The 25,628-nt window shown below is 44.6% G+C and overlaps 5 protein-coding genes across 6 annotated transcripts in view; 2 read left to right on the top strand and 3 right to left on the bottom strand.

Annotated features, from left to right (window-relative positions):
- The window catches only part of LOC142998034 (guanine nucleotide-binding protein G(olf) subunit alpha), a 36,980-nt gene extending 27,219 nt beyond the window's left edge, over positions 1-9,761 (bottom strand). Inside the window, exons 1-4 of one of the 2 annotated variants that reach the window (XM_076148323.1) lie at positions 9,022-9,761; positions 1,662-1,734; positions 878-932; positions 564-683 (exon numbers count right to left, since the gene is read on the bottom strand). In XM_076148323.1, the coding sequence (XP_076004438.1) occupies positions 564-683; positions 878-932; positions 1,662-1,734; positions 9,022-9,538 (765 nt within the window). In that variant the 5' untranslated portion in view covers positions 9,539-9,761. Of the gene's footprint in view, positions 1-563; positions 684-877; positions 933-1,661; positions 1,735-2,032; positions 2,928-9,021 lie in introns of those variants that run through there. The other variant, XM_076148324.1, reaches the window with a different exon arrangement.
- Positions 9,762-11,487: 1,726 nt separating this feature from the next.
- On the top strand, positions 11,488-14,929 carry LOC142996213 (serine/threonine-protein kinase MAK-like). The gene is made up of 10 exons (XM_076147117.1): positions 11,488-11,527; positions 11,832-11,955; positions 12,445-12,499; positions 12,629-12,750; positions 13,183-13,265; positions 13,390-13,522; positions 13,771-13,942; positions 14,078-14,245; positions 14,403-14,651; positions 14,735-14,929. Exons 1-10 carry the CDS (start codon positions 11,488-11,490, stop codon positions 14,927-14,929), a joined length of 1,341 nt encoding a protein of 446 aa, XP_076003232.1.
- Positions 14,930-16,362: 1,433 nt separating this feature from the next.
- LOC142998238 (transmembrane protein 14C-like) lies at positions 16,363-17,377 on the bottom strand. Its single transcript, XM_076148340.1, has 4 exons — positions 17,169-17,377; positions 16,972-17,073; positions 16,800-16,887; positions 16,363-16,671 (listed from the first exon to the last, which is right to left on the bottom strand). The coding sequence occupies exons 1-4, from the start codon at positions 17,242-17,244 to the stop codon at positions 16,614-16,616; spliced, it is 324 nt and encodes a 107-aa protein (XP_076004455.1). The 5' UTR covers positions 17,245-17,377; the 3' UTR covers positions 16,363-16,613.
- A 9-nt stretch (positions 17,378-17,386) lies between these two features.
- Positions 17,387-20,174, bottom strand: pak1ip1 (PAK1 interacting protein 1). Its single transcript, XM_076148329.1, has 10 exons — positions 19,869-20,174; positions 19,511-19,673; positions 19,301-19,424; positions 19,061-19,135; positions 18,917-18,969; positions 18,679-18,824; positions 18,496-18,593; positions 18,316-18,415; positions 17,931-18,060; positions 17,387-17,773 (listed from the first exon to the last, which is right to left on the bottom strand). Exons 1-10 carry the CDS (start codon positions 19,944-19,946, stop codon positions 17,634-17,636), a joined length of 1,107 nt encoding a protein of 368 aa, XP_076004444.1. The 5' UTR covers positions 19,947-20,174; the 3' UTR covers positions 17,387-17,633.
- Positions 20,175-20,269: 95 nt separating this feature from the next.
- LOC142998158 (uridylate-specific endoribonuclease C) lies at positions 20,270-25,027 on the top strand. The gene is made up of 7 exons (XM_076148334.1): positions 20,270-20,689; positions 22,278-22,377; positions 22,671-22,782; positions 22,881-23,002; positions 23,310-23,422; positions 23,567-23,720; positions 23,821-25,027. The coding sequence occupies exons 1-7, from the start codon at positions 20,679-20,681 to the stop codon at positions 24,079-24,081; spliced, it is 873 nt and encodes a 290-aa protein (XP_076004449.1). The 5' UTR covers positions 20,270-20,678; the 3' UTR covers positions 24,082-25,027.
- Positions 25,028-25,628: the final 601 nt, after the last annotated feature.

Raw genomic sequence — 25,628 nt, forward strand, 5'->3', positions numbered from 1 at the left:
CCTAGATTGACTGAACAATTCCGTGCCATTGTCTCTCTGCTGCATCGGCCAGTCCGCTTTGGAACAAGGAAGACTTTCAAAATCATGTAAAACATTATCTCCTTTTCCAAAGCATGACCTCACGCTTTTGCCCCGTCACAAAGAGGAGAGAATCACATGACGCTCAAAATGGCTTTAAATCTACACGCCTGTTCCGCCTCTGCAAGGAGGAAGGAGAATCAGAACCAGAGTCCGACTGTCGCTCTCGTAAAGCTGTCATTTGGATTTCTTGGGTATGAAGACCTCTTGGGGGGAATTAAACGCTGGTAGACCCCAAAGAGAACGAAGTAAACAACAACTAAAGAACATTTCATCTTTTCTGGTGGAAGTACAGCCGATGCCCCTGAGCTGGACGTGTTGAGGTCTCCATTGGCGGCCATGGGACTCTTACCAACAGCAAACTCTCTTGTCACACACACAACCAACCGTCACACACACACACACGAACCATCAAAAGCCTTAACGCAAACACATGTCCTCTCACTCACACTCACACACACACACACACTTCATGCACTTCTTACCTGTGAATAGTCAAAGTCGGAGAGAGGCGCTATGCTTTTGATGTATTCGATTCTGAATTGGTCCTCTGGGTTGGCTAGTGGGACTGGGGGTATTAAAGTGCTCATCGCAGACACTATAGTCTACAAAGCAGAAGTAGTGAGAGAGTGAGAGAATGAGAGAGAGAGAGAGAGAGAGAGGGAGAGAAACATTACACAGGATAAATACAGGCAAAATCAAATGGTAAGCCTTTATAATCAGTGAAATGGGATGGACATGTTCAATCTAACAACAGAGGGACGGAGCAGATGAGGCGGTGATCGCCGGGGAAACTCACCACTATGGCATCCTTCACGTTTTTCCGAATATCTTGGATTTTCTGTTTCTTTTCTCTGCATGAGGACAGAATAGAAAAGTGTGGGGCAACGGTTACAAAACCCTCAAGCACAGCAAAAAAAAAAAAAAAACCCACAAAAGACTTATCAGCCAGGCTAAGATAAAGGTGAGTGCCAGGCTATAGGGTAAAGTCAGGCGACGCAGCTGACAACATGTACACGGAGATAATACCTAGTTAAGATTCAACATTGGGACAGATCTACAGATACATGCTTTGATTGAACACATTGAGCAGCAGGACTGGGACATGTAGTGAGTCCTGTTTAAAATAGACCACAGCTCAGATCAATGCAATGCTGAGTGAGGCCTTGCAGCAAAACAAATCATCAATAAAGCCTGAGTGGATCACAGAGCGATCAGGCACCGATATCAAACAGGAAACGGTGAATTTTAGCCCCGTGTCTGTGTCACGGCGTCAAAAAAAAAAAGCCTCACGAATGCACCGATACTGTATATGAGGCACCAGAGAAGAAGAAGAAGGAGAAGGAGAAGGAGGAGGAGGAGAAGACATTAGCTGCTCTGCTCTGCTTTGCTTTGCATGGGATCCTGGGCCCAACAGGCGCTGCAGTGCCTGGGGAAAATCATTCACCAGCCTGTGTACGCTGGCCTCCACAGTCTTAACACATTAGCACACAAGCCGTAAGAATAAGCAATTACGATTCATTTTTTACCGAGGCATGTTATGGCGTTTTTAAATAAAAAGGAATAAGCAGCAACACACTCACTCCGCGTTGAAGCCGTTGACGTGTAGAATCCTCATTTGCTTCACAATGGTGCTTTTTCCGGACTCTCCCGCACCTTCGAAGATAAAAGAAAAAAAGACAAGAGAAACGAAACAAAACACGTCAAATATGGAGATATATCGCCGTGGAAGACCAGAGAGGACATCCCGGCGACAGCGTCAATAGGAAAAAACACAACTAATGCCCTTTTTTTGGGGGGAAATGAAGCCAGTTAATTGTAGGCTGCGGAGCTTCCATCAATATCCACCCCCATGACATATTATTGCAAGCGCTGTCAAATGGGGCTACGTGTTCGGTAAACGAAAGGGATTACGGTTAGATTCCAGCCACCGACACACAGAAAGCATTCTTACCCAGTAATAAAAGCCTGTGGGTGGCTTTATACGCCTGTCGTTCCTTTTGTAACTGTTTGTCTATCTTTTTATTAGCCTCTCGTTGTGCCTTTTCGTCGATGCGTTGATCTTCAGTCTTGCTGTTGCCCAAACAACCCATCTTCCGTCGCCCTAACCCTTCCTTGTGAAATGGTAAAAAATATAAAAACAACACCCGGGATGATATTGTGATCAGATAATACAGAAATAGGTCTAGAAAAAAAAAATCTATGCGAAGCTTCTCCGTCGGAGGGAGGAATACGTTCCCCGTTACAATTCCGCTTTAGCCGCAGCCAACCGTCATCCAAACCGTGTATTAATTTACAAACCAGCGAAGAATGGCGGGTCGGTTAAAAAGGGGGATATCAAAAATATAAATAATAAGAGACAGAGAGGGTTTTCAATGTGTGAGAATCCAGTCAAGTGTTCCTATCGCGTCTCCAACCCCTCTCTTCTCTTCTCTGTGTATTTTTTTTCTATGTGGATTCTATCAGTATTTCTGTCTCTTTAACTCAGCACTGCCTCTCTCTGTGGCACCAGGAAGTAGCCGTGGACCGTGGAGGTGGAAAACAAACCTGCGTTAACAATCCGCACTGATACACCATTTTATAACCTGTGTGGTAAAAAAAATAATGAAATAAAAATAAAATATAATTAGTCGCCTTCGTAGTCTTCGCCCTCCCGATATTAAACGAAAACAAACGAGGAAGAACAGGGGAGGAAGTGGAAACCGTCCCGGTGCTGGTTTGTACAGGGGCTGGGTCTGTCCGTGAAGTGGCCCTGACCCAAACTGGCAACCCACGTACTGTCTGCGTGCCGCGGGCTTCACCTTTATAACGCCTCCTTTCCCAAATAAATACCCCCTTTAATGCCCGTATGACGTAATGTTCACGATTCTAGTGTCAGTTTTTAAATCTATAATCACGTCTAGAGTCACGAGTTCCACTGTAGCCACTTCCTGTAGCGCCAGATCAGTGGTTCTCAAACTGTGCTGCGTGTACCACTGGTGACACCTGAAGTGCTCTTTGCTACAGTGTGAATTTAGTCACACATTTCATGATAACATTTAGATTTAACTGAATTTTTAATGTTTAACTACTATAAAAGCTTGATTCTGATTGGTCAGTGGCAGTATTCAGTTAATGATAATGGCGGCTGAGGTTAATAACACACCAATCAACTAGGTAACTAGTTTGCTTTCATTAAAGTATATAAGCACACACTTTCTTAGATTTGGTGGCTTGTTGGTGAGATGATATTCACTCACACGCGGATCATATTTCTGACTTTCTAATTCTTGGCACTTACACATAAGCAGCATATTGCCATTGCAGTTTCTTATGTACAGTATACACACACACACACACACACACACACACACACACACACACACACACACACACACACACACACACACACACACACACACACACACACACACACACACACACACACACACACACAGAAAAGCAAAACTAAAAATTTGCAGATGCGTCTCTCAAGACAAAATGGAGCCTTTCCACTCCACAAGTCTCTGCTCCAGTATCCTTCCATTTAATATCTTACAGATCCTTAACAAAAATAATTCCCTTATCTGCTTATGTGCCCTTGAGCAAGACGTTAAGCCCCCGCACTGAATGAAAGTTCCCGAAAATATTATTTCCATATTGGTGGATTAATAAATGGCATCAAATCATACAAAAATACAAAATATAACTGATGACTGCTGAGATAAACTCCAGCCCCCCCTGACCCTGTGACCCCAGAATAGTGAACAGATGAGTGGATATCATAGTAATGACATAATGATCTATACCAGTGATTATCTATGTAGACGATTGGTGGCTTGTCTGTGTTTAGATGTGTTAGTTTACTTAGAGGAGCTACTTGGTTCAAAGAGTTTGAGATCAGCTGCACGATACAAATGAAGAATGGAATAACACAAAATGGCCCCAGCAGGATATTAGAGATGAGACTGTAGCTGGTCAGAAAATCAAAGATCATGATAAAAGTCAATATCAGTCTTAGACCAATGATTCTTCTGATCTTTTATCTGTTGCATACCAGCACATCTCTTTACTCCCTCCCTGTATTGACCATTTACGTTCACAGCGTCTGATACAGCCGTTCCTCCAGCGTCGTAACTAAACCCTGGCAGTGCAACTCGTGGTTTTGCCATGATAAGATAATAGAGTCGTAGTTGTATCTGTATGTTTAGCTTTCTGTGCTGTAGCTTCCTCTCGAGCAGACTAAAGTGACATGTGGCTTTGTTTAAGATTAGTCTCCTTTAACACTGCTGTTGATTTCAGCTCCTACTACGTTAACGGTGATACAGAGCAGATCACTGCCACTGTGTACTAATGTGGGAGATGGAGAACGGATTTGTTATAACGATGTTGCATCATTATTCAGTTATGAAGAAGCTGGAGAAGTTGGCCGGGGTGGGATCAGATTCAAGTCACGACAAACTAAGTTCAAAGGCTCTATAATGTGTGAGTTAGTAATAGAGCGTGCAACAGCAACAGGAAACAACCATCAATGACTATTTGTGTAACATGTAACAACGTGTGCTTGCTACGGTCCACATTATGCAAATCCAATGCAAATGCTTGTGTCATGCATGTGAAAAAAAGAGTGAAAAAAAGTGCAACAGAACAGTACAACGCCGAGTTGCAATGCATGCAAATAGAGGCTGGAGCCCTCACTCCATCTATAGTGGTGTGGAAACTGTAAGCCCCCAACACAAACCACTCCTTCCCCACCTTAAAAAGCAAGGTCAAAACAAGTGACTGGCCCACAGCACTCTCTAGTGTCTACAGAGGGAATTACACGCATGCTGCAGCCACTGCCTCATGCTCAGACACAGCTACTGCAACTCTGGGAAACTAGTGTCATCTCATAAATATACAGATATAAATACAATAACTTTGATACTTTGATGGTAAAGATAAAGTGTAAAGACAGAACACAACCCTATCCAAACAGCAAAGGTATACGTGAAGCTAGAAAACAACTTTTCTGCTTTTTTGGCATCTTGATTCTATGTGTTTGGTGATTAAGAAACCGTCCTTGTGACCAATACATTCACTCTCTTTCTTCATTTACACAAAGCAACAAAAGACAATGTCCTTAAGTGACAATGCACCATCTACTGCTGTACCTCTTGTGCACAAATTATGATGATTTACTGGAATTATTACAAACTGGGATTGGGAATTTACAGTTTCAACATCTCCTTCTTGTTTCTCTTACAGTAAGAAACAAACTCTGGTATCTTCGTGCACAGCTATCGTCCACTCAGCTCACAATTTAAATAATCAGTAGATTGATTCTTTTTCACACTAATCAATAGTGACAGACCTTGTGTAAACCTTCTACACCGATTTACAATCAGTGACTGTGTTGTAACATGTATAGAGGGGTGTATATCTTAAATGATAGCAGGCTAAAAATAGCCTACTTGCATTTTTCTGAAGGTACAGAGGACGTTATCGCTCTCTCTTTATGCCCGGAGCCGTTTGAGGAAGCCACAGTGTGAATTATACAGTAAAGCTAAACCTGCAGGACAAACACGGTCCAATGTCCTTTTTTTTGTCGAGCGGTTAGCTTTCATTGAACTGATACAAGCATGAAGATGATTCATGCTGAGGCCCCGCTATCAATATCATAAAATACACCAATAATTCATCATACTTAAGTAACTCCTGTTGATCATTACATTAACGATCTGTGAAGCTTCACACTCATTCAGCTCGTCCAGGAATCCTAGGAAAGTTAACTGGACTGTTAGTCAAGTTTTACTATCTTAGGTTAGTAGCAAGTCCAGCTGCTTCAGATTAACTTTCCTCTAGTATAAACATGCACTTTAGTATATACATCCACGTATCGTTAGTAATGTCAGATAGTCAAACAAAGTCCAGTTGCCTAAGATTAACTTTCCTTTGATGACATTAATTGGAAGTCCAAGCAGTGAGTAGCAAAGTTCAGCAGTGGTCAATGATAAAACCCCTTAGCTGTGAAGCAAAGTTCACCTGACTCCACGCGAGCCATTCTCCCATTTAAAGGGGCGGTGACGGCCGGGGCTGCAGCCTCTGGCGCGTCCCCTCTGTGGATGAGTAAGCTTTTCCAAAATATGGTTTCACATTTCTCGGAAGTGAAACGCAGGCTGGATAGCGGCCCAAACACTGAGGAACTGACGGAACATGACAATCAGTGACTTCCAACAAGCTATTCATTGGCTCCGGCCTGCCTTCCTCACTGATCGGCTGCCACAACGCCGCCGGCCTGTTGTTCGGGCTCATGAAGGGTGATAAGGCTGAGATACGGAACAGCCTGTTAAGGACATCTAGGATAGCCGTCACAGATATGATCACAAGTCCTGAGCAGAATCAGGTCCATGCAGCATAACAATAAAGTCACTTCCTGTCCAAGAAATAATAGGAACTTGTGTTGAGTTCAGTTCCTGTCCCTGCGTTCATATTCAACGGCTTAAACGTTTAAAGGAACATCACTCCAGGAATTCAGACTTTCTTCTCCCTATCAACATACGTTATCAAGTGTGTTTAACAATGATTAGAAGGTCGATTGGAAGTCGGTGACCTTTGCCATCAATCCTGTGCTTGTTCTGCAGAAAGGCACTTACAGATAGAAGAAGACAAACATATTGACCCTTTTCTTACATGAGAACAAAGAAGTCCATCAGTTATCAGTCAGTTATCAATGACATCACGATGAATGGAACAACATGATGAGTTAAGAACCTTACACTTAACTTTAATCACTCTAATCAGCAGGTTTATGGGTCCAAATGTCCCATAAGTGATACTAATGATCACTGATCAATGATTGCACAACATGCCATGGTCCTGGAGATAGGTTTGGCATGTATCTAGTCTATGTAAGAGGTGTTGCAGTAGCAGCATAGAGATCCATAGGGGTCACTAAAGGCCTGTGGACCTGTGAGTAGCTCCAAAATGCTGAAACTTATCAAAACAAAACAAAGCAGTGTCAGAAACCTGTTTTGGACCTGAAAATCAGGAAATTTTAGGTTTTTACATTCAACTAAATATTCTTTACACAAACTAATACTTTACTTTATCTTTAATCCCAAATTCTGTACTCAGGAGCATAAAGCCAAACATGTTGGACCCTTAATGATGTCATTAATTATCAGTTCACAGCTTGTGGTTTGTCAGAAATGCACACATTTGATTGCATATCACCACATTCAAGATATGAAGAGGTGCAGTTATGGATCTGGGTAAAGGTGATGAACTCCTGCTCCGGCTCAAAGTGAAACAGGAAGGACACACACCGGTTCCTTATTACTATCATTATTCAACTACATAGCTGCAGCAAATGCAAACAGATAAAGTGACCCAGATTAGCTCGCATACGTTTCCTTGAAATGTAACACTATTTGAAAGGTGTCCACTTTCAGAGGAACACAAACCGCCTCAGTCCTCTTGCATGCAACAAGAGTCCGAGCGGAGCGGATAAAGTCCTGAAGGCCTCTTAAGTAAACCCAAAGTGGCCTGTGGTCCAAGCTGAGGCTCTCTGGGTGTACACCTGGACGGCCTGCTCCTAAAATAATGGGACTACACAGCGATGAGGAGAGCTGGCTGAGCCATAATGACAGATAAGACGGTGAAATGACACGGTGACACAGGTTAAACGCTCGTGGCTGGACCAAAGGCACAAAGAAGCACAAGCCTGCCTGTGACCTGTGCAGGTTCATTTAGTGAGCCGTCGCTTATCGTTTGTAATTAGTGAGAGACATTTGCTCAGGAAATTATACGGAAAGCCACTGGTTACACACACGTATCTAGCCATCAACAACTTCATATCACTTCTTTAAGGAACGTTTTGTGTCTGATGAGCGTTAGTTTGACCAATAGTTCAATCAGAGTAGTGTATGTATGGCACACGGTGAACAACAGGTTAGATCTGCAGAAAAGTCAACTTGCCGAGCTTCACGCGAATCTACAAATCAGCTGGAGAGGTAAATAAGTAAAAGCAGGTGTTGGATTGTAGGAATGAGCCTGTTTAGTGTGTGTGCAGTGAGGGAAACATGTCCCACGCCGGTGTGGGATGACAACACCTACTACTGACAGGCTAAATGTTCCAGGGACAACAGTCGCTACTGACACAGGGGACGGAAAGTCTGTTAATAAACCATATGCATTATCTCTCTGGGTAAACCGGCGACTGTTTGATGATGATATGGCTGCATTTCATAGGATCAGACTAAAGTACTCTCAGCCTGACACCAACATAAACACAGAGTGAGTTATACTCCTGCCCTCAAACACCAACAGGGCTTTACTCTTTACTCCTGAGAGTGAGACCAAACGCTCCAGACTACACAGGTATGAGAAAGGGATTCTGCTCTCTGCATGTGTGAAGCTGCATGGGATTAGTATTTCAAGAACTTCAAAATAGGAATCAATTGTTTACTTGATGATGCTGCCAAACAATTAACAATGTTTCCCTCCAGAATGTCACCTCCTGCCTTTTAAACTTTACTCTTACGATACCAAACTATGCTATACTGTACTACTATACTATGGGCTACTGTACTATTACTATTACTATACTAAAGGCTGCTGAACTACACTACACTTCACTACGCAACACTATACCATACTATACTACACACTACAGGTAATAGGTGTCTATCAATCAGTGTTTAGGTCTATTTTGATTGTGTACTTTCTTGTTAATAGTCATGTGTGAGAGCTGTGTATCTGTGTGTGTGTGCTATAGGCCAGCAGGCCCGGCGAGTGTGCGGCTAAACGCTCCTCTTCATCATTTGTCATTGACACCCGCAGGGGATTCTTCTTCTTCTTCACAGCCGAGCACACAGATGTGGCAAGAGGCCTCCGCCAAAACAGTGACATAATGAGTGTATAGGCCACAGTGACATGAGTGTTTCTAATCACATAGCGGCTTCATAGCGGAGGAGAACCTACCGAGCAGCAGCAGCCGGTGGGTCTGTTTGTACTCCCGCTTCAGCTCCTTCAGCGCTCTGTCAATATTCTTACTGACTTTCTTCGCCTCCTTCTCGGCCTCCTTCTCCTCCACCAGCAATTTGTCCCAGTTTTTCTGCTTTTGCGTGCTCGTCTTCTGTAGCAGCTGTAAGCGGCGGCCTCGGTCCTTCCCGGTGCCTTTGCCGCTTCCTCCACCTCCTCCTCCTCCGCCGCCTCCGTTCTGTATGAGCACACCGTCTGTGCCGGTGTCTCCACGGCGGTGCTCCCCGGCCGGGAGCCTGGCAGGGTCCCCGGGGCGCACCGGGCCGCCGCCGCCGCTGCCACCGCCACCGCGTAGCGACGAAGTCTCTCCACATCCCCCGGTGTCCTCCTGTCGGGCTCCCCCGGCGCGGCTCGGCACGGAGGCGTCCGGAGGCTGGTCCGAGTCCGAGGTAGCGTTGGAGATCGAGCCACTCAGGTCCCCGAACAGCCGGGGACGCAAACTGTAGCACAGCCCCATGTTGAAACCAATATTTGTCTGTGAATGTGATTTTTCATAAATTAAAATATCAAAAAAATCGCCGTTGCGCCTCCAGTCCTAACGTGCCATCGTTACATTGGAGCTCCAGCGGCGCGTTTTAAGTCCGAATTCGAGCCGAAACGTGAATGAATAATGCTCCGACATTTGCTATATGACATTTTGCATTTTCCCCAGTCAGCCTACGCTTCGTAGTTAGTGGATCACCTGATCCTTTAGTGGACACTGCGGGTCCACCTTACCGTAAGTAACCGAAAACACAACCTTGGAGGAAAAACGCGTCTATCCGCCACACAGACAGCCAACAATCCGGCTGCACAGCTGTTAGGTGCATTGCGTGAGACGTCACGTTACTACAGTATGGCCATTTCGAGAATGCTGGTCATGATTTTCATTCCTCACATTTCATGCCTGCATGTCTCACAAAGCGACCGCAGACACTGAGCCTGCTCTTTATCTGACATGTGCAATAGGATTCTGTAATGAAGCCCAATGAAAGTCCTTTTTCTGACACTTTTCCACAATTTACACAGACACACATGCATGTATCATTACGGTAATTGCCTTTAAAGCCCGTTTATATGGAGCATGTGTTTATTTTAATTTCTCATCATCAAAGTGTCAAATATTTATTATGTAATTCTTTTTCAGTGCAACCCTAATTTTAACATGTGTTCTACATTAAAGACATCTTGCATCTCTACCTGTGTCCTGGCTCATCAGGGCAGTTTTGTTGACTCCTCTGGAAAACAAACAATACTTACACATTTCTGTCAAACTCATCACAATTGTAAACAACCACCAACATCTGTCCTCTTAAAAACAATCTTACTGCAATTGCAACAACACTCTGTTTCTTTAGTGGGGGGTCACAAGAATAAATGATCCATTAATTGGGATTCTTTGTTTAATGTGCAGCTAATTGAATAAGTCAACCTGCATGTGTCACAATCACATGCAGGCCTTGAAATGAACACTAGATGGCGACATTGCTAAAAGCAAATGTATTGATTCGGAAGTGCAAAGGGTCAAACTATAGAAACCTACATACTTTACCTCAGAGAGAAGATTGATACTTTTGCAAAAATTATGCACATATGTGAGTAAATAATAGAGGAAAACAAACACAAACGTGTAGCTCGTTGCCTTTCCTATGTACACATTTGCACTGTAAATCTATTCAAGCCTGTCAATAAGCACAATAAATATTTGTACACTAATCTACATATTAAATTATATCCTGCATACATCATGGATAATGCACTTTGATGTCATTATATAATAACGTTTCTTTGTAAATTACTAGAGTTAGTAGAGTTGATTTTTATTTCATAATTTGTAATTATTTTGTAATTTTGTGAGCCTGTGTGCGTTGCCTTGGAGACGATATTCAGGAAGCAGCCCTTGCCTGATTACATCTCCGTCTCCACAAGCATCCCGTGTTGATTAACTAGCAGTCCTCGTTTGAACACGGAAATGTGGTTGATGGGTAGGCGGCACCGAAGGAGGCTTCTAGAGATCAGGCTGACTAATAATAAATAATCTGAATTGTTTAAAACCAAAATGTACTTGTGCGTTTTACATTTTCATTGCTCCCCTCAGTATATGAGATGAGTACAGGACAGTGCAAACATTGTGTGCTGTGTGTGTATGTGTGTGTCATCATGTCAGCCACTCTAAGGGGATGTTCCCGGCTCTTGTCTACTACAGTAACTACATGTTCTCCTTCCTATCAGTCTGTTACTAGTGGAGCGTTTACTGCTGTTTTATAGCAACCGCCTGATAACAACACTGGTAACCCTCCCTCCCTCCTCCCTCCCTCCCTCCCTCCCTCCCTCCCTCCCTCCCTCTCTCTCTCCCTCTCTCTCTCACTCTCTCTCTCAGGTAACACTTGTCATGACCTCCAGTTTTACACTCCTGTGTGTGTCAACATGAAACTCAGTGAGCCTCTTCTTCTTCTGTTCTCCTCACGTGAGTCCATTTCCTGCCACAACATTCTTAACAAACCTAATCCACTTCCTCTCGCAGAGGATCGCCCTTCCTTTGTCCAGGCTTACCTCAGGACAGCTGGGACACAGTGGGGTATGCAACAGGTAGAGTCGGTCATCCACTCCCACGCACAAGTCAGATCTCCAGCCGTCATCACCGAGGCCGCATTTGCAGGGAGAAAGGTAACAGATTAAAGCTCATGTTTGATTTCAGACTTTAAGCGTGACGTTACTGTGTTTAAGGTGTCTAACCGTGTGACTGTGTGGGATTTGTCATGGCTCTTCAGTGATTGACAGGCAGGGCTGGAGGATGGAGCGTTACACCACACTGAAGCAGCTGGGCGACGGCACGTACGGCTGCGTGCTCCTGGGAAAGAGCAACGAGTCCGGGGAGCTGGTGGCCATCAAGAGGTGAGTGTGGCTCCAACACGTGAAGACATGCCAGGGGACAGACGGGACGCTTCTAGTCTCGTTCCGTCTTTATCCTTAAGCTCATTAGACCCTGAGCAGCTGTTGCGCGGTGCTTTCAGGTGCTAGACCGCAACAGAGTTAATCCTCAATGGGAACCTGCAGACAAGAGATCAGACGATAGACTTCTGATCTATCAGGTCAAAGGTGAGCGGTGTGTGAATCATAATAAACAACACCAACCTACTTTAAAGACCTGGTTCAAGATACCATATGTTGAAAATGAGCAGATGCAGGTTGCACAGGTTCCTCGTAAAGCTTCCCTATAAGCCACACACACACACACACACCATCTGGCTGCTCATAAACAGCAGGCTCTGACATTTGATTATTGTTTCTTTCCGGTCATAACTTCCTTCCATATCTAAAGGGTGTGTTGCATATGACATATATATATTACTGTACACATAAATGATGCCTCCATCCGAGCAGAATGAAGAGGAAGTTCTATTCCTGGGATGAGTGCATGAATCTGAGAGAGCTGAAGGTAAGAAAGCCTTCTGACTATCAGAGCTTAACACTAACATACATAACATAACCTACATGTTAAGTGAGATAAGTGAGGCGTTTGGATTGATGGGAAGTCTTCTCTGTGTTGTCGTGTTGTTGCCATCAGTCGCTGAAGAAGCTGAACCACGCCAACGTTGTCAAACTGAAGGAGGTCATCAGAGAAAACGACCGCCTCTACTTTGTCTTTGAGTACATGAAAGAAAACCTCTACCAGCTCATGAAAGGAAGGTGAGAACATCAATATTCCTGCATCCGTGTCTGTTTCATTGGGGAGTATCTCAGTCCTGCACCACTTAAATGCTCCGATAAGTTTCATTTGTTTGGGTTGAGTCACGGTCAGCGTCAGTCAGGTATGAATGGTTAGTAACAGGAGCGAAGAGTAAACTGCATTAACTAGTATGACCAAACATGGAGAGCAGGCAGGACAGCTGCTTTAAAGCCTCACAGGAGTTCCTCCATGCCAATAAAGATGAGTCACTGTCTGAGGAGAGGAGGTGTGAGTGGTACTTGAGGAATACTTTTCCTTCTCGGGATGAAAATGAACTTTTAGTGCTTGTGGGAGTTGGTGCATGAATGTTTACATGCTTCTTCTTCTTCTTCTTCTTCTTCACCCCCCCACCCCTTTCTTATTTTTGTCTTTCCTCGCTTTGCTGTCGTCAGGGAAGATAAGATGTTTTCTGAGAATGAAATAAGAAACATTATGTTCCAAGTGTTGTCTGGCTTAGCGTTTGTGCATAAACACGGTAAGAGACTCTTCTTCTCCCTCCCTTTGTGGGTGTGTGCCTCGTCACGTTTAAGTGCATCCTATCAGACGTGTTCTAACGTCTGTAGTCTCAAGCGTTACACGGTCTTCCTCGTGTTCCACAGGTTATTTTCATCGTGACTTGAAACCGGAGAACCTGCTGTGCATGAGCCCCCAGCTGGTGAAGATTGCTGATTTTGGACTCGCTAGAGAATTACGCTCCCAGCCACCGTACACCGATTATGTGTCCACAAGATGGTGAGAGTGATTTACAGAATAGTGCATAACACATTCATCTACAGCCCCTACGGTCCAAAACAATGGACTAAACCACTCATTTCATGTTATGGAGGCAGGGGAAATCTTCTATTCTCACTCTACCAAAGTCCCTCACTGTGTGTTTATGTCCTAAAGTTACTGCAATAGAATTCACAAGCAGGAGATCGGGCCGGGCCTGACTCGGACCCAGACTGAGTGAATTTGCTGACCTGTTGTTGATGTTCCAGGTACAGAGCTCCAGAGGTTCTGCTCAGGTCCAAATCCTACAGCTCGCCCATCGACATCTGGGCGTTGGGCTGCATCATGGCCGAGCTGTACACACTCAGGCCGCTGTTCCCCGGTAACAGTGAGGTGGACGAGGTCTTTAAGATCTGTCAGGTGCTGGGAACAATGAAGAAGGTGAACAATCAGATCCAAATATCCCATCAATCACATCAGTTATGAACTACACACACACACACACACACACAGCACTCACTTGTACACACACGGGCCCAGACACTCGCTCAGGTTTCTGTGTGTCTCTCCCCTCAGTCTGACTGGCCCGAGGGCTACAACCTGGCCGCCTCCATGAACTTCCGCTTCCCAAAATGTGTCCCCGTCTGCCTGAGATCCCTGATCCCTCATGCCAGTCAGGAAGCCACCACTCTGCTGACAGACATGCTGCAGTGGGACCCTGAAAAAAGGCCGACTGCGGCTCAGGTAAATGTGGACAGTGGAATGCTCTACTTTATGTCAGCAGGCCGATTCAAGTCCTTTCACATCTGTACAAATCAATGCACTTAAATGAACACTTCACCTCGATGAGTGACTTTGGGTGTCAACTCTCTGGTCTCTCCCTGGGTGTGTGTTTCTTCAGGCCTTGCGGTATCCCTACTTCCATGTTGGCCGGAGCCTCAGCACTCCTCTGAAGCTCTCAGGCCGTCATCACACAGCATCGACTGCAGATCTGAAGCCTCTGTCCCTGAGTAAAGCAGACCTGGGATCATCTCAGCTTCAGGCCTGCAGTCAGACTCTCCACCAGCCTCTTCAGCAGATCCTCCCACAGCCAAACACACTGAGACTGAACCAGGAGGAACCTCTGAGTCTGGTGAAGAGGAGAGACCTGGTGAGCTGTGTTTCTCACTCGACTACAGCAACAACAGGACCAGGCTGAAAGAGCAGAAACTACACATGTTCTCCCTGTGACAGAGAGCAGCTGGGCCAGGAGCAGAGAACATGGCGACAGGACTGAGGAGTGGACGCAGGCGATGGGGCCAGACGTCCATCAAGACGGTGGACAGCTGGGACGATGCTGAGGATGCAGACGCTGGAGTTTCCATCTCCAAAAAGCCTACCGTCCGTTCTCTGAGGGAGAAGACCTCTGATGAGTCCAGCTTAGGGTGAGAGCTCTGCTTTGTCAAAGAAAGATTGCTTCTCTTCCATCACTGTTTACAAAGAAATACAAACATGGACTTTTCTGTAGATTTGCAGAGTCAAATTCCTACATTAAGTCGCCAAGCAGCGGTGGGCTGAGCAGAGCCGACGCCCCCTCGCTCTCTGCCAAGCAGCACTATCTCCTCCAGTCCAGATATCTGCCAGGTAAGACTGCAGACTCAACCTCCAGCCACCGCTCAGCCTCTTTCATACTGAGGTTGATTTTGTCTTTTCCAGGCATAAATCTGAAAAGTAATTCCTCAGCAGGAAGTCAGCTGGCAGACAGACAGGTGCAGGGCAGCTGGAGTCTAACCAGAGGACAAGGAGCGGATCTCCCACTGAAGAAAGGCAAGAATCAATCTCAGAGAAATGATAATGAAGATAAAAGACAGACAAGCTGACATCCACTGAATAAACACAGATTCAATTATCTTTCTTTCAGAGGCTTTCATGAGCAACTCCAGGGCCCCGATGGAGACGTACAGGTCAGCACAGAGGGACACGGGAGCTTCTCCTCTGAGGACGACACCTATAGAAGCAACATCTGCTCGTGAGTCCCACCACTGTGCTTTGAATCGTTACAACACACAGTGACGTCACAGAGTAATGATGTCACGCACAGAATTTTGGAACATAAATCTTTCAATCAACACGAAGAGTTGTAGATTTGGTTAGTTGGTCAGGTCACTCGTCTACTTCTCTGCTGTAATCAGGGTCAACCGCAGCACAGCGCCTCCCGGAGCTGGAAAGGAGTCGGTGTATTGTCTTAATCACAGCGTAATCAATGTTTTGAAGTGTATGTACAGTATAACAGTAAATGTGTTCTGTGTCTTATTCCCATTCTGTCTGTGTGTCTCCTAGTTGATCTCTCCCCCGCTGCTGATCTAAGAATAGACTCTAAAATCAAATCGTCCAAGAGCAACATCTTCCCAAATGAACCCTCTCCACCACATGAAGGTAACATATCTGAACTCTGAACCCAGGCTATATCAGTTTGTGCTTTTACACACTCAGCCTCACTCTCATGTTGACCTTCCAGAGAACAGAGGATGGAGGGGCAGATCTCTGAGCGCTCACATCCCCGCATCCAGCAGCAGCAGCAGCACCATGGGGACAAACACATTTTCTAGGAACCCAAACATTCAGCAGCCAGTGCACGGACGAGTAGACTGGAGCGCCAAATATGGAGGCCATACACACTCCACCGTGCTCAACTGGTGACTCATGGGAGAACATTCCCTCTGTGCTTTTGCCAGGAAACACACACACACACACACACACACACACACACACACACACACACACACACACACACACACACACACACACACACACACACACACACGCACACACAGAGCGAGAGAGTCTGTCTTATCTGCCATACTGTCAAACAGTGTCCAGTTCTGTAGAAATGTCCCATGATGTTTATATTCAGTACTTTTTTATAACAAAACAACTCAAATAACTGATGAATTAGTACATTAAAGAATATATGTGTTTGTTTTAGAACAATACAAACATCACAGATTTGAGTTTGGTCACAATCCACTGCAGTTAAACAGGTAAAAACATAAGCACACGTGTGTGAATGTACAGTGACAGGAATGTAGGTTTGTATTTTTGTAGTGATCTCTGATATAATAAACTAATATTTTCAGGATTGGTGTTGCCTCTTCATCATTCCAGCGGTGATCTTCCACACCATCAGTCCACTGCAAAGAGAGCATTTACGTGAGGACAGGGTTGGGAAAGTCCATCTGTTAATGATTGTGAATCTCTGCTCATGCTGCATCAGATTCACATTTATGATAGCAGCAACACTCTTAACATGTTGTATTACCTCAACAAGCACATCAAACCAGCCGGCATGAACTTCCAGGAGTTCAGGAATCGGATCCCCATCAGCACAGCCAGAGTTCCCGAGGTACCTGAAGGGAAACAGCCGTCATGTGTTTATGTCAGAGCGGCACTCGAGTCCTTCTAGTTTAACAGAATAGATTCAACTCGCTCACCTAGTGACAGCCAGACATTCTTGGGATTGTGAGATGTCAGATAAGCTCCAGCAGCGGCCAGCAGCCCAAACACGAGCCCGGCGACCAGAGAGGGGACGCTGCCTGCGGGGGGGCGGTCAGGGCGGAGGGGTCACACACCTTCTTTCATCGCTTTTAATACACATTTTCAATCGGAGAACATGGCGCACACCTCCCACCTGCTTTAACATAACCTGTGATCCCTCCTGCTGACACCAGGACGGCGTACGTGAACCCGATCCAGTCCAGAGCCATGAGCGGAACCGGCACAGAGCTGCAGGGATCCGGGAGGACCGCAGTTTTTCAGAGAACTTTGGCTTAGCGTCTGCTTTCAAACTTCTTCCAAATGTTTGCATGCATGTTTCTTTTCCGGGTTTCGTGCAATTCAAAATAAAAGTTTCTAATTGATTTCATATCCCACTTTCTTTTAATTACTTACAAAATAACTTGTTTGTAATCATATAACACGGGGAAAGGGATAACTTGTTTCTACTCGTTGGGAGTTCATATACAATATTTGTCAAAAAATACAATCATTCTTAATACAAACTGTACTTAAGCACCCCCTTGTGGCCAAAATGAGCAACTGCACTTCTGATGAAAATAAAATCTGTCTAAAAAAATCCTTGGATTAATAAAATGTTTTATTGATTTCCCGTTTCTGTTTCAGTTTCCACCGCCTTCTTCTTCTTCTTCCTCTTTTTCTTGGGTTTGCCCTCATCTTCCATAACGACTACTTCTGTAGCAATTCGGACTCTCTTGTTCCTTGAAAGCTCCTGGATCACTTCAGTGGACAGACAGACAGAGGAAGAGAGTGTTACAGGGGCACAGGAACAGGACAGGAACCTCACACACACGAAACTTGAGCTTTTTTATGGCAAAGAACAGCTAATTATAACAAAGATGAAGTGAAACGCCTGCAGCTGTTTGTGGGGCAGCACCTTCAGACGTCGTGGCCTTGGTCTCTGGTTCTTCAGTGATCTGCGGCACATTCGAAGGTTTCCACACAGCCAGGCACATCAGTCTGGCTGTTGTGTTCACTTCCCCGAGCAGCGTGGGAGACTCCAGCTCCTGTTGGACAGAAGCGGCACACAGATCAGGGACAGCTGACTTTACAGACGTGGTTTCTATATTAAAATTAGTTTCATTCTTGCTTTCATTTGTTTTGTTTGGCATTTTCAAAGTTGCCCAGACATTGAGAATGTAAATATGAAGGTTTTGTATATAAAGAATTCTGTAAAAATGTGTAAAGTGAACATAAGGGAGCGAACACTGTGGGTAAGGGACCTGTGTGTGTGTGTGTGTGTGTGTGTGTGTGTGTCTCACCTCTTTCAGATGGAGTTTCCACATTTTGATGAATCCGTCGTTGGAAGCTGTCACCAGCACTTGGTAGTCGTCCATTTTGAAACTATCAACAGCTTTCACCCTGAAATGGAGTAAGATTTGTTAACTTCAACCTCTCTGCATTCTAATGTCACACACACATGATGGAGGTTGTGTGTATACCTGGTTTCATGTGCCTTGAACTCGCACAGCCATTTCTCAGTCCCCACATCACACAACCTCAGTGTTTCGTCGTCTCCTGCCACAGCCAGGATGGAGTTCTGAGAAACAAACACGGCAGGGTTCAGAACAGAGAAGCCCACCCCATCAAAGCCTTCAACCAGCCCACAGAACTGAAGAACTCACAGTCAAGAACTTAATGGATGAGATCCTCTTTGGGTTGATGATGCTCCCCGTCACCGATGCCGTCTCCAGGTCGTACACGTTCACCGTGTCGTTCACCACCACCACGTATTTATCGCCTTCTGGAGACCATCGGACGATTTCAGCATCTGTTCACAACACGATCCAGTCAGAAAAGACACAAACAGATTCTACAAACAACAACAACAACAACAACAGTGTGTTAGTTAAAGAACTTTACTCTGTTTGATGTTTTTGATGAAGGCTGATCTTCCATTAATCAGATTCCACGTTCTGAAAGGATGAAAAGATGCAAGAGTCATTTTCTGGCGATGCATTTAAGCGCCTCTCTCACACACTTTACAGTAGAATCGTTGACGTTTACCTCAAAGTTTTGTCCGTCCCGACTGAAAGAGCAAGTTTCCCAGACGGATGGACGGACAGAGAGGTGACGTGACCTCTGAGGAGAAGAAGAGAGTCAAGGAAACGGTCACCACCAACATAATGAGAGACAGAGACACACACACACACACACACACACACACACACACACACACACACACACACACACACACACACACACACACACACACACACACACACACCCCCTCTCCCTTGTGCTTACTTGTGAGCTTTGATGGATTTCAGGCACTCCCACTTCTTCTTTGTGCTCCACACACATATGAGTCCGTCTTCTCCTCCGCTCAGTAAATGAGACGATCCGTAAAACTCCAGGCAGGTGATGGTGCCTGTCAACATGGACCTTAAAGAGTTAATTCGGTTTTATTTTGAAACATATTTAACACAGCGGCGCTCTAAAACTAAAGACAAGTACCGTCATGATGCAGCAGAGCTCCGTGTTCGATTCTCTTCTTCATGTCGTACAGCTGGATTGTCTCATCTTTGCTGCCTGTGACAACAAACCTCTCACTGGCTGCAACGGCTGATATGGAGGCCGTGTGGGCGTGATGGGTGAAGTCTGCCATGGTCGTCCACACCTGCAGGAACAAATGAAAAACACTCATCAGATTAGAACACATAAATGTAAGTGTAGATTAATAATAGGCAATGGTTACAAGAGACACAGAAGAGAGTTGATCTTCAGCTAGATATAAATGTCGTACAACTTTCAAATATGGAGATAAAACAAGGACATGTACAAACATTCTAAATAACAAATTAAAACGACTCACGGCTTCGTCGGTGCACACTCGGTAACCGAAGGCGATCTGCTCGTAGCTCCCTGCGATCAGCTCCACCACAGGAGCCATGCTGGTTCCTCTGCTAGCTCCTGGAGGCTAAGCTAACGACTACTAACTCTATTGGTCTGAATTCTGTCGTCTTTTCCTCAGCAACAGGCGTAACAGCTCAGAGAGAAGCCCGAGTGCGCAACAACGAGACAACAAACAACGCAAACACGGCGGGGGAAGTATTTCTACGTGACATCTAAGCTAACGGCATTTCTATCACACAAAAATCCAAACAACGTGAGAGGCCGATGCGCATGCGCAGAGAACAATTTCTTCCAATCCAAGTTAGGATCCCGTTTTCAAAATAAAAGCTGCGTTGCCTCCTCGAGCTGTAACTAAATAAAAATATAATTAAATAAAATATAACGTGGAAAATCAATTAAATTCAATTAGGGTGTAGTTTCCAGAAAGTCAGTGTTTATCAGGGAAATGGCAAGCCATAACAATACAATGATTACATTTCATTTAATAACGTTACAGCTTATTTTATGTTAAATAAACAAATTACATGTATATGACTATTAAGTATCACACCCACTACCAGCCTTCCTTCCTTCCTTCCACGTAAACCCACCGTAAAAATGAAGACCCCCGGAGGGACCCGCCCTCATAACAGATGGGCGGGACCTTGGCCTTTTCCTTTCATGTGATTGGCTCGCTGCTTTGGCGAAGTCCTGATTGACACTTGAGGTAAATTGTGTGAAACGGTAGAGTGAAGTGGATGCGACTGAAGTTTTCCCACTGAGCGGAATCATGGCAACGAGGTAAGATGTTGATGTGTAGAACAGATAACGTAGTAACTCGCATTTTTACACGGGTTATGTTATTATTTCCTCTTTTTAGCTGCAACTTGTCCTTTGTATAAATGTGCATTCTAATAAAACCATATACATTGTGAATGGCGTAGCTGGAATGCACTGCAACAAGACACTTCTCTTGTTTTTGTTGTGGTCATTGTAGATAAAAAGTCAGTTTTAAGTTACATTTTCCAGGTTTTTTCCTGCGTGCTTCAGACCAACAGCTGGTTTCTGCATTCTTGGCGAAGATTATAGTTTGCTCATGGGTATGCAAGCTGTTGCAGGCAACGTTGGAGTTGGAGTGTGTGTGAGAAGCAGGGCTGGCGTGTGTGTGTGTGTGTGTGTGTGTGTGTGTGTGTGTGTGTGTGTGTGTGTGTGTGTGTGTGTGCAGGGTCTGGGACTCATTAGTGAGTGGAAGTACACAACAACACAAACAGGATACAGTGGAGTATAAACGGCATCATTGTGCCCAGGCTAAATCAAGAAGGCTCATATGCTCCTTCCTGTCATCTGCTTCTTAGTCAATCCCTGTCATAAATGTGATGGGTGGGGCTGCTGCTGTCATATAATTTATTGTATGTTCTAAGATATTTTGCTGCTGTTTGCGATAATGGCGGGGGGAGATGTGAAAGATCTACTGTCACGGTTTCAAACCCATGACCAGTTCTGAAACAATGACTGATCAATAAGTTAGTCAATAACAAGATTAATCTATTCACAAAGGTTGATTGATAAGACCTGAGTCCAGTCCACAAGATAGTGTAAGCAAGGACTGTGCTATAATTGCTGTAGTAGTTTAAGTATCATCAACCAAATTATGCAAAGTGATCTTAACCCACATGTTGCAGAGGGAGCTGAGCTTTGGCCACGTGGAACTCGATCACCTACTGTACTCACCCAAGTGTCAACTCTTCCCAAACATTATACAGGCAGAAGCCGGAACAGGTTTGGCCTCAGATGATGTTGTTATATCAGCTGTGGAGGAATTCTGTCTTTGTTGGACAGCTAAGAAAAGGACGTAAATGAAACTGTAATCAAATCAATCCAGCAATGTCAGCAAAACTGTGTCAAACACCAACAGACGTCTGCATTGTGATTACATTTGTGGTCATTGGCTTGTCGAAGAGACAAACAGTGGTAATTTGATAATAGGGGTGGAGCCCCTATGTTTCTGACAGACCTGCTTTCCTCTCTGGCACGGTGTCATCTAACAAACACCAGGAGACAGAAAGGTCACTAGGGACTCCATGATAAAACAACAGAGGCATCCAGGTGCCGTGTGGGCTTCAGGTTCCCTTCCTCTGTAGGGAAGTAGTGTTGACCTTTTAAGATAAGGTTGTTAATTCCATGTTACATGCATCAAAACATTTAAGGAAAACATGGACCTGAGTACACATGCATGTAGGGTACTTTCTTCTTTGTGACCATTAACTCAATTATAACCTTTTTAAAACCCAACCTAGCTTTTTAAATGTTGGAATCAAACCACTGTACACCTACACATTTGTATTTTCCCCACTTAAACATTCCCTTATGTTGTGTTCTTTTATTAAAGTGAAAGGTCAAACCAGGAGCTGACTGACGTGCTGAACGAACTGTGGCGCCTGGATGCCAACCGTCTCAGACCGGGGAGCGATTACATCATCAACCCTCAGGTCAGGATGTGGTCATTCCGTTGTCATCTGCAATGCAAATCACTTAGTTATTGCACATACAGGCACATAAATGCAAAACCTCAGAACTAAATCCACTTTATCCACCTGCAATGTTCAGGCATGACAACTGCACTGATGCTTTCAAGTTCTAAACCTTTTTTCTGATGTCTAATCTTCATCTTTTGTCTTTGTTATGTCTATCTTAAGTGCTTTTTTTGGTCTTGTGTATAGCTCTCTGGATTGCTTTTGTCTTGTTATATTCTGCTGTGCTGTTGTTGCTGCTTCTTATGCAGGGCCGGGCCGGATATGTGGCTCAGGGCAGCAACTACGCCAGAGACAAAGCCAGAGCTCCTCTCTTCTCCTACGTCAATGAAGACAAAATCAAGGCCATCGAGACATACGCCCGTAAGTTCCCTCATCTGATCTCAGCACTGGAGGTCTTCATTATTAGTTACATCTGATTTGGTCACAGTTTAAAGAGACCAACTTAACTTCTCTTGCAGATTTCATCAACTTGCTGGACAACTACGAGACGTCCACAGGCGTCTCGGAGACGGTGACGTCAGAGGAGATGAGAGAGAACAGGCTCTTCTTGGACTCCGTAATGGAGACCGATGTCATGAAGGTGCGGTAACTGCGCGACAGTCATCAAACATCATTATCTAACAAAGAGGATGTTTGCACTCCTGGTTATCCCAACAAACGTCTGTGTGTACAGAAGTTCATGCTGAGTGAAATAAACCTATAGATGAATGGTATGAAAGAGGTGACAGTGTTTCTATCAAACCACCTGTGTACAGTGAATTAAAATCTGCTCTTAGTTATTTAACTTGTACCTATTTCAGTGGAAAAGTAAGGTATCTTTATTATTGTTTCTTCTGCAGTGACTTGGGACTGAAATGTGGTCTTCGGTTGCTTGTTTTTACTCACAGCGTGCCCACATGTATCTGGTCAGGAAGGGCCAGTCGCCATCAGACCAGTTACAGTTCAAGAAGCAGCTGTTCGGCATCTGGTTCCGCCTGTACCACAGAGACAGGAGTGGAGGGTAAGCTTCAACGTACCAGCAGGGGGCGGTAACATACAGAGAGAGGCTGTGCTGACAGCTAGAGGAAAGACAAACGTGTGCAGTCCTGATAGGCATGTTGATGACTGACTGATGACTTTTGTATGTACTCGCTTCTCTTTATAGTGAGGATTCCTGTGGGTTTGAACATGTCTTTGTTGGAGAGACCAAGTACGGCCAGGAGATCATGGGTCTTCACAACTGGGTCCAGTTCTACCTGCAGGAAAAGCACGGCCACATAGACTACAAAGGCTACAAAGCAAGAGCTCACAAAAATACAGTAAGAAAAGAATGTCTATCACCTCGTGAAGATACTGGACACTTCCTCAGCATCTTCACACCTACAGGTTCAACTATTCTTCCTCTGTTCTGTTGTACAGCCTGATGAAGACGACCACGTCCTGAACCTCCAGTTCAGCTGGAAGGGCCTGGTGAAGCCGGTGGGTGGATCATTTATCGGAGTCAGTCCAGAGTTTGAGGTCGCTCTCTTCACCATAGTCTTCCTCATGTCCACTGAGAAGGTGACGACTGTGGAAGTGAAGGTGGACGAGTACCTGCTGGAGCTGGTGGTCTATCGGCACGGGCGATCCATCGGCACATCCTATCCCAAGCTGATCAGCAGCAACCACAGGGATTTGTAAGATCACATCATGCAGCGGAAACCTAAAACAAATCTGGATCAGGTTCATGTTTCAGTAAAAACAAACTTTGACCAAGGTTTTAGCCTAAAAACAGCAGATAACAGCTGATCTGGATTGCTTTTACAAAAATATTATTGATTTGTATTCTTCATCTTTATGACCCATACTCTGTATGCTATCACAATATGATGTTGAATAAAACAGTGTTTAACATGTTTACGTTCCTCCAGGGGAAATTGGACAAAGGTACATACTAATGAATTCTTATCACTCACATATGTTTTTGCTTACTATATGTTTCATTGTAATAAAATAATAAAACAAAGCTTCAAGCTAAACATTTGAAATGGCCTTGTTGTTGATATTTAATAAATCCCATCATTCAGTGGCACCAGCACAGGCTTGGAACCCACAACCCTTCTTGTGGGTAATAAACAAAAATAGACATGGGTAAGACATGTCATCGCAGAAAGCCACCAGTAGGTAGAAGCAGACACTTTGGAGCTGCAGTCATAACTGCTTGAGTTTCCATGGCCCAAAGTTAAGGTGTGTGTGTGAGTCATCCTCTTCGTCCTTTTCCTCTTGGCCCTTCTCCTTTCCTGGCTCCTTCTTGATCCCTTCCTGCACTTGCTCCATCTTCTCCTCTGAATATCCACTCAACATCCCTCATCCTCATCCTCCCACCCCTCATGTTCCTCTGTCTCAGCCTGGAGAACTCTCTCTGGTTTCTATGGAGCTTTCTGTTGTGATCCTGCCTTCATCTCCATAAGCTCCTTCTGTCTTCTGTCAGTGGGCCTCGTTTCCCTCACGTGTTCATCTGAACTCACAGAAGAGAGAACAGATCGAGGAAGAATTGCTCCTGCTCCTGCAAATGTTTTAACATAAGTCAACATAAATGGATTAGATTAGAAGCTTCAATAAAACACTCCATGCATCCATCCCCTGTGCTTTCAGCTTAGAAAGTAACACAGTAAGAGAAAGATTACCATGATACCTGATAGAATAGGCGCCATTATCTTCGTCAAAATACATCAAGCCCTTATCAGATCAGGAAGTAGCTATGACAGTCACTCTGTTGCTGGAAGTTCCCCTTGCAAACAAAGAGATTAGAAAGGCGATGCGTTGAGATTTCTGTCAGTGAGCCAAACAACTTCAACACGCTTAAGTCACAAATTGCGATAATTACGTTTCTGCTTTGGTGAAGTTTTCCCTCATGGTAATTTCTCTAACTCACCACCATAGTGATTAGAATCTTTTGTTTGTGTTGTCTCCATTATGCAGGGAAACGACAGCTCAGACTAATGTTACAGGAATGTTCTATGTGCCTTTAGGTTCCAGGAACTCCATTCTTGTGTAGCTTTGGTTTCTTTCCTCTTATGCTCGGTGGAATCCTGCCGTTTTGCAATCAGCAAGTGACACAATGATGTCATCAATCAGGTGTTGACTGAGAATGAATTGACTTACAAAGTACGACCAATTTAAATCACAACTATGGCAGTTTGATTGGAAAGTAGGCACAAACAGTGACTTAGTGGGAAATACTACAC

Source organism: Genypterus blacodes, unplaced genomic scaffold (assembly GCF_046128005.1).
Source record: "Genypterus blacodes isolate CSIRO-AG114 ecotype Tasmania unplaced genomic scaffold, CSIRO-AGI_Gbla_v1 ptg000005l_1, whole genome shotgun sequence".
Lineage (NCBI taxonomy): Eukaryota > Metazoa > Chordata > Actinopteri > Ophidiiformes > Ophidiidae > Genypterus > Genypterus blacodes.

What these genes read in the sequence shown, in the direction of transcription:
- LOC142996213 (XM_076147117.1), top strand. Translation starts at nt 11,488, where the DNA reads ATGAAACTCAGTGAGCCTCTTCTTCTTCTGTTCTCCTCAC. An exon ending in TCTTCTTCTGTTCTCCTCAC is followed by an intron (nt 11,528 to 11,831) that starts GTGAGTCCATTT and finishes ATGGCTCTTCAG; the next exon opens with TGATTGACAGGCAGGGCTGG. An exon ending in GAGCTGGTGGCCATCAAGAG is followed by an intron (nt 11,956 to 12,444) that starts GTGAGTGTGGCT and finishes CCATCCGAGCAG; the next exon opens with AATGAAGAGGAAGTTCTATT.
- LOC142998238 (XM_076148340.1), bottom strand. Translation starts at nt 17,244, where the DNA reads ATGGCTCTGGACTGGATCGGGTTCACGTACGCCGTCCTGGTGTCAGCA. An exon ending in GAATGTCTGGCTGTCACTAG is followed by an intron (nt 16,888 to 16,971) that starts GTGAGCGAGTTG and finishes GTTTCCCTTCAG; the next exon opens with GTACCTCGGGAACTCTGGCT. An exon ending in GGTTTGATGTGCTTGTTGAG is followed by an intron (nt 16,672 to 16,799) that starts GTAATACAACAT and finishes CTCTCTTTGCAG; the next exon opens with TGGACTGATGGTGTGGAAGA.
- pak1ip1 (XM_076148329.1), bottom strand. Translation starts at nt 19,946, where the DNA reads ATGGCTCCTGTGGTGGAGCTGATCGCAGGGAGCTACGAGCAGATCGCC. An exon ending in AAATCCATCAAAGCTCACAA is followed by an intron (nt 19,136 to 19,300) that starts GTAAGCACAAGG and finishes TCTTCTCCTCAG; the next exon opens with AGGTCACGTCACCTCTCTGT. An exon ending in CATCAAAAACATCAAACAGA is followed by an intron (nt 18,825 to 18,916) that starts GTAAAGTTCTTT and finishes TGTTGTGAACAG; the next exon opens with ATGCTGAAATCGTCCGATGG.
- LOC142998158 (XM_076148334.1), top strand. An exon ending in ATTACATCATCAACCCTCAG is followed by an intron (nt 22,378 to 22,670) that starts GTCAGGATGTGG and finishes CTTCTTATGCAG; the next exon opens with GGCCGGGCCGGATATGTGGC. An exon ending in GGCCATCGAGACATACGCCC is followed by an intron (nt 22,783 to 22,880) that starts GTAAGTTCCCTC and finishes CTTCTCTTGCAG; the next exon opens with ATTTCATCAACTTGCTGGAC.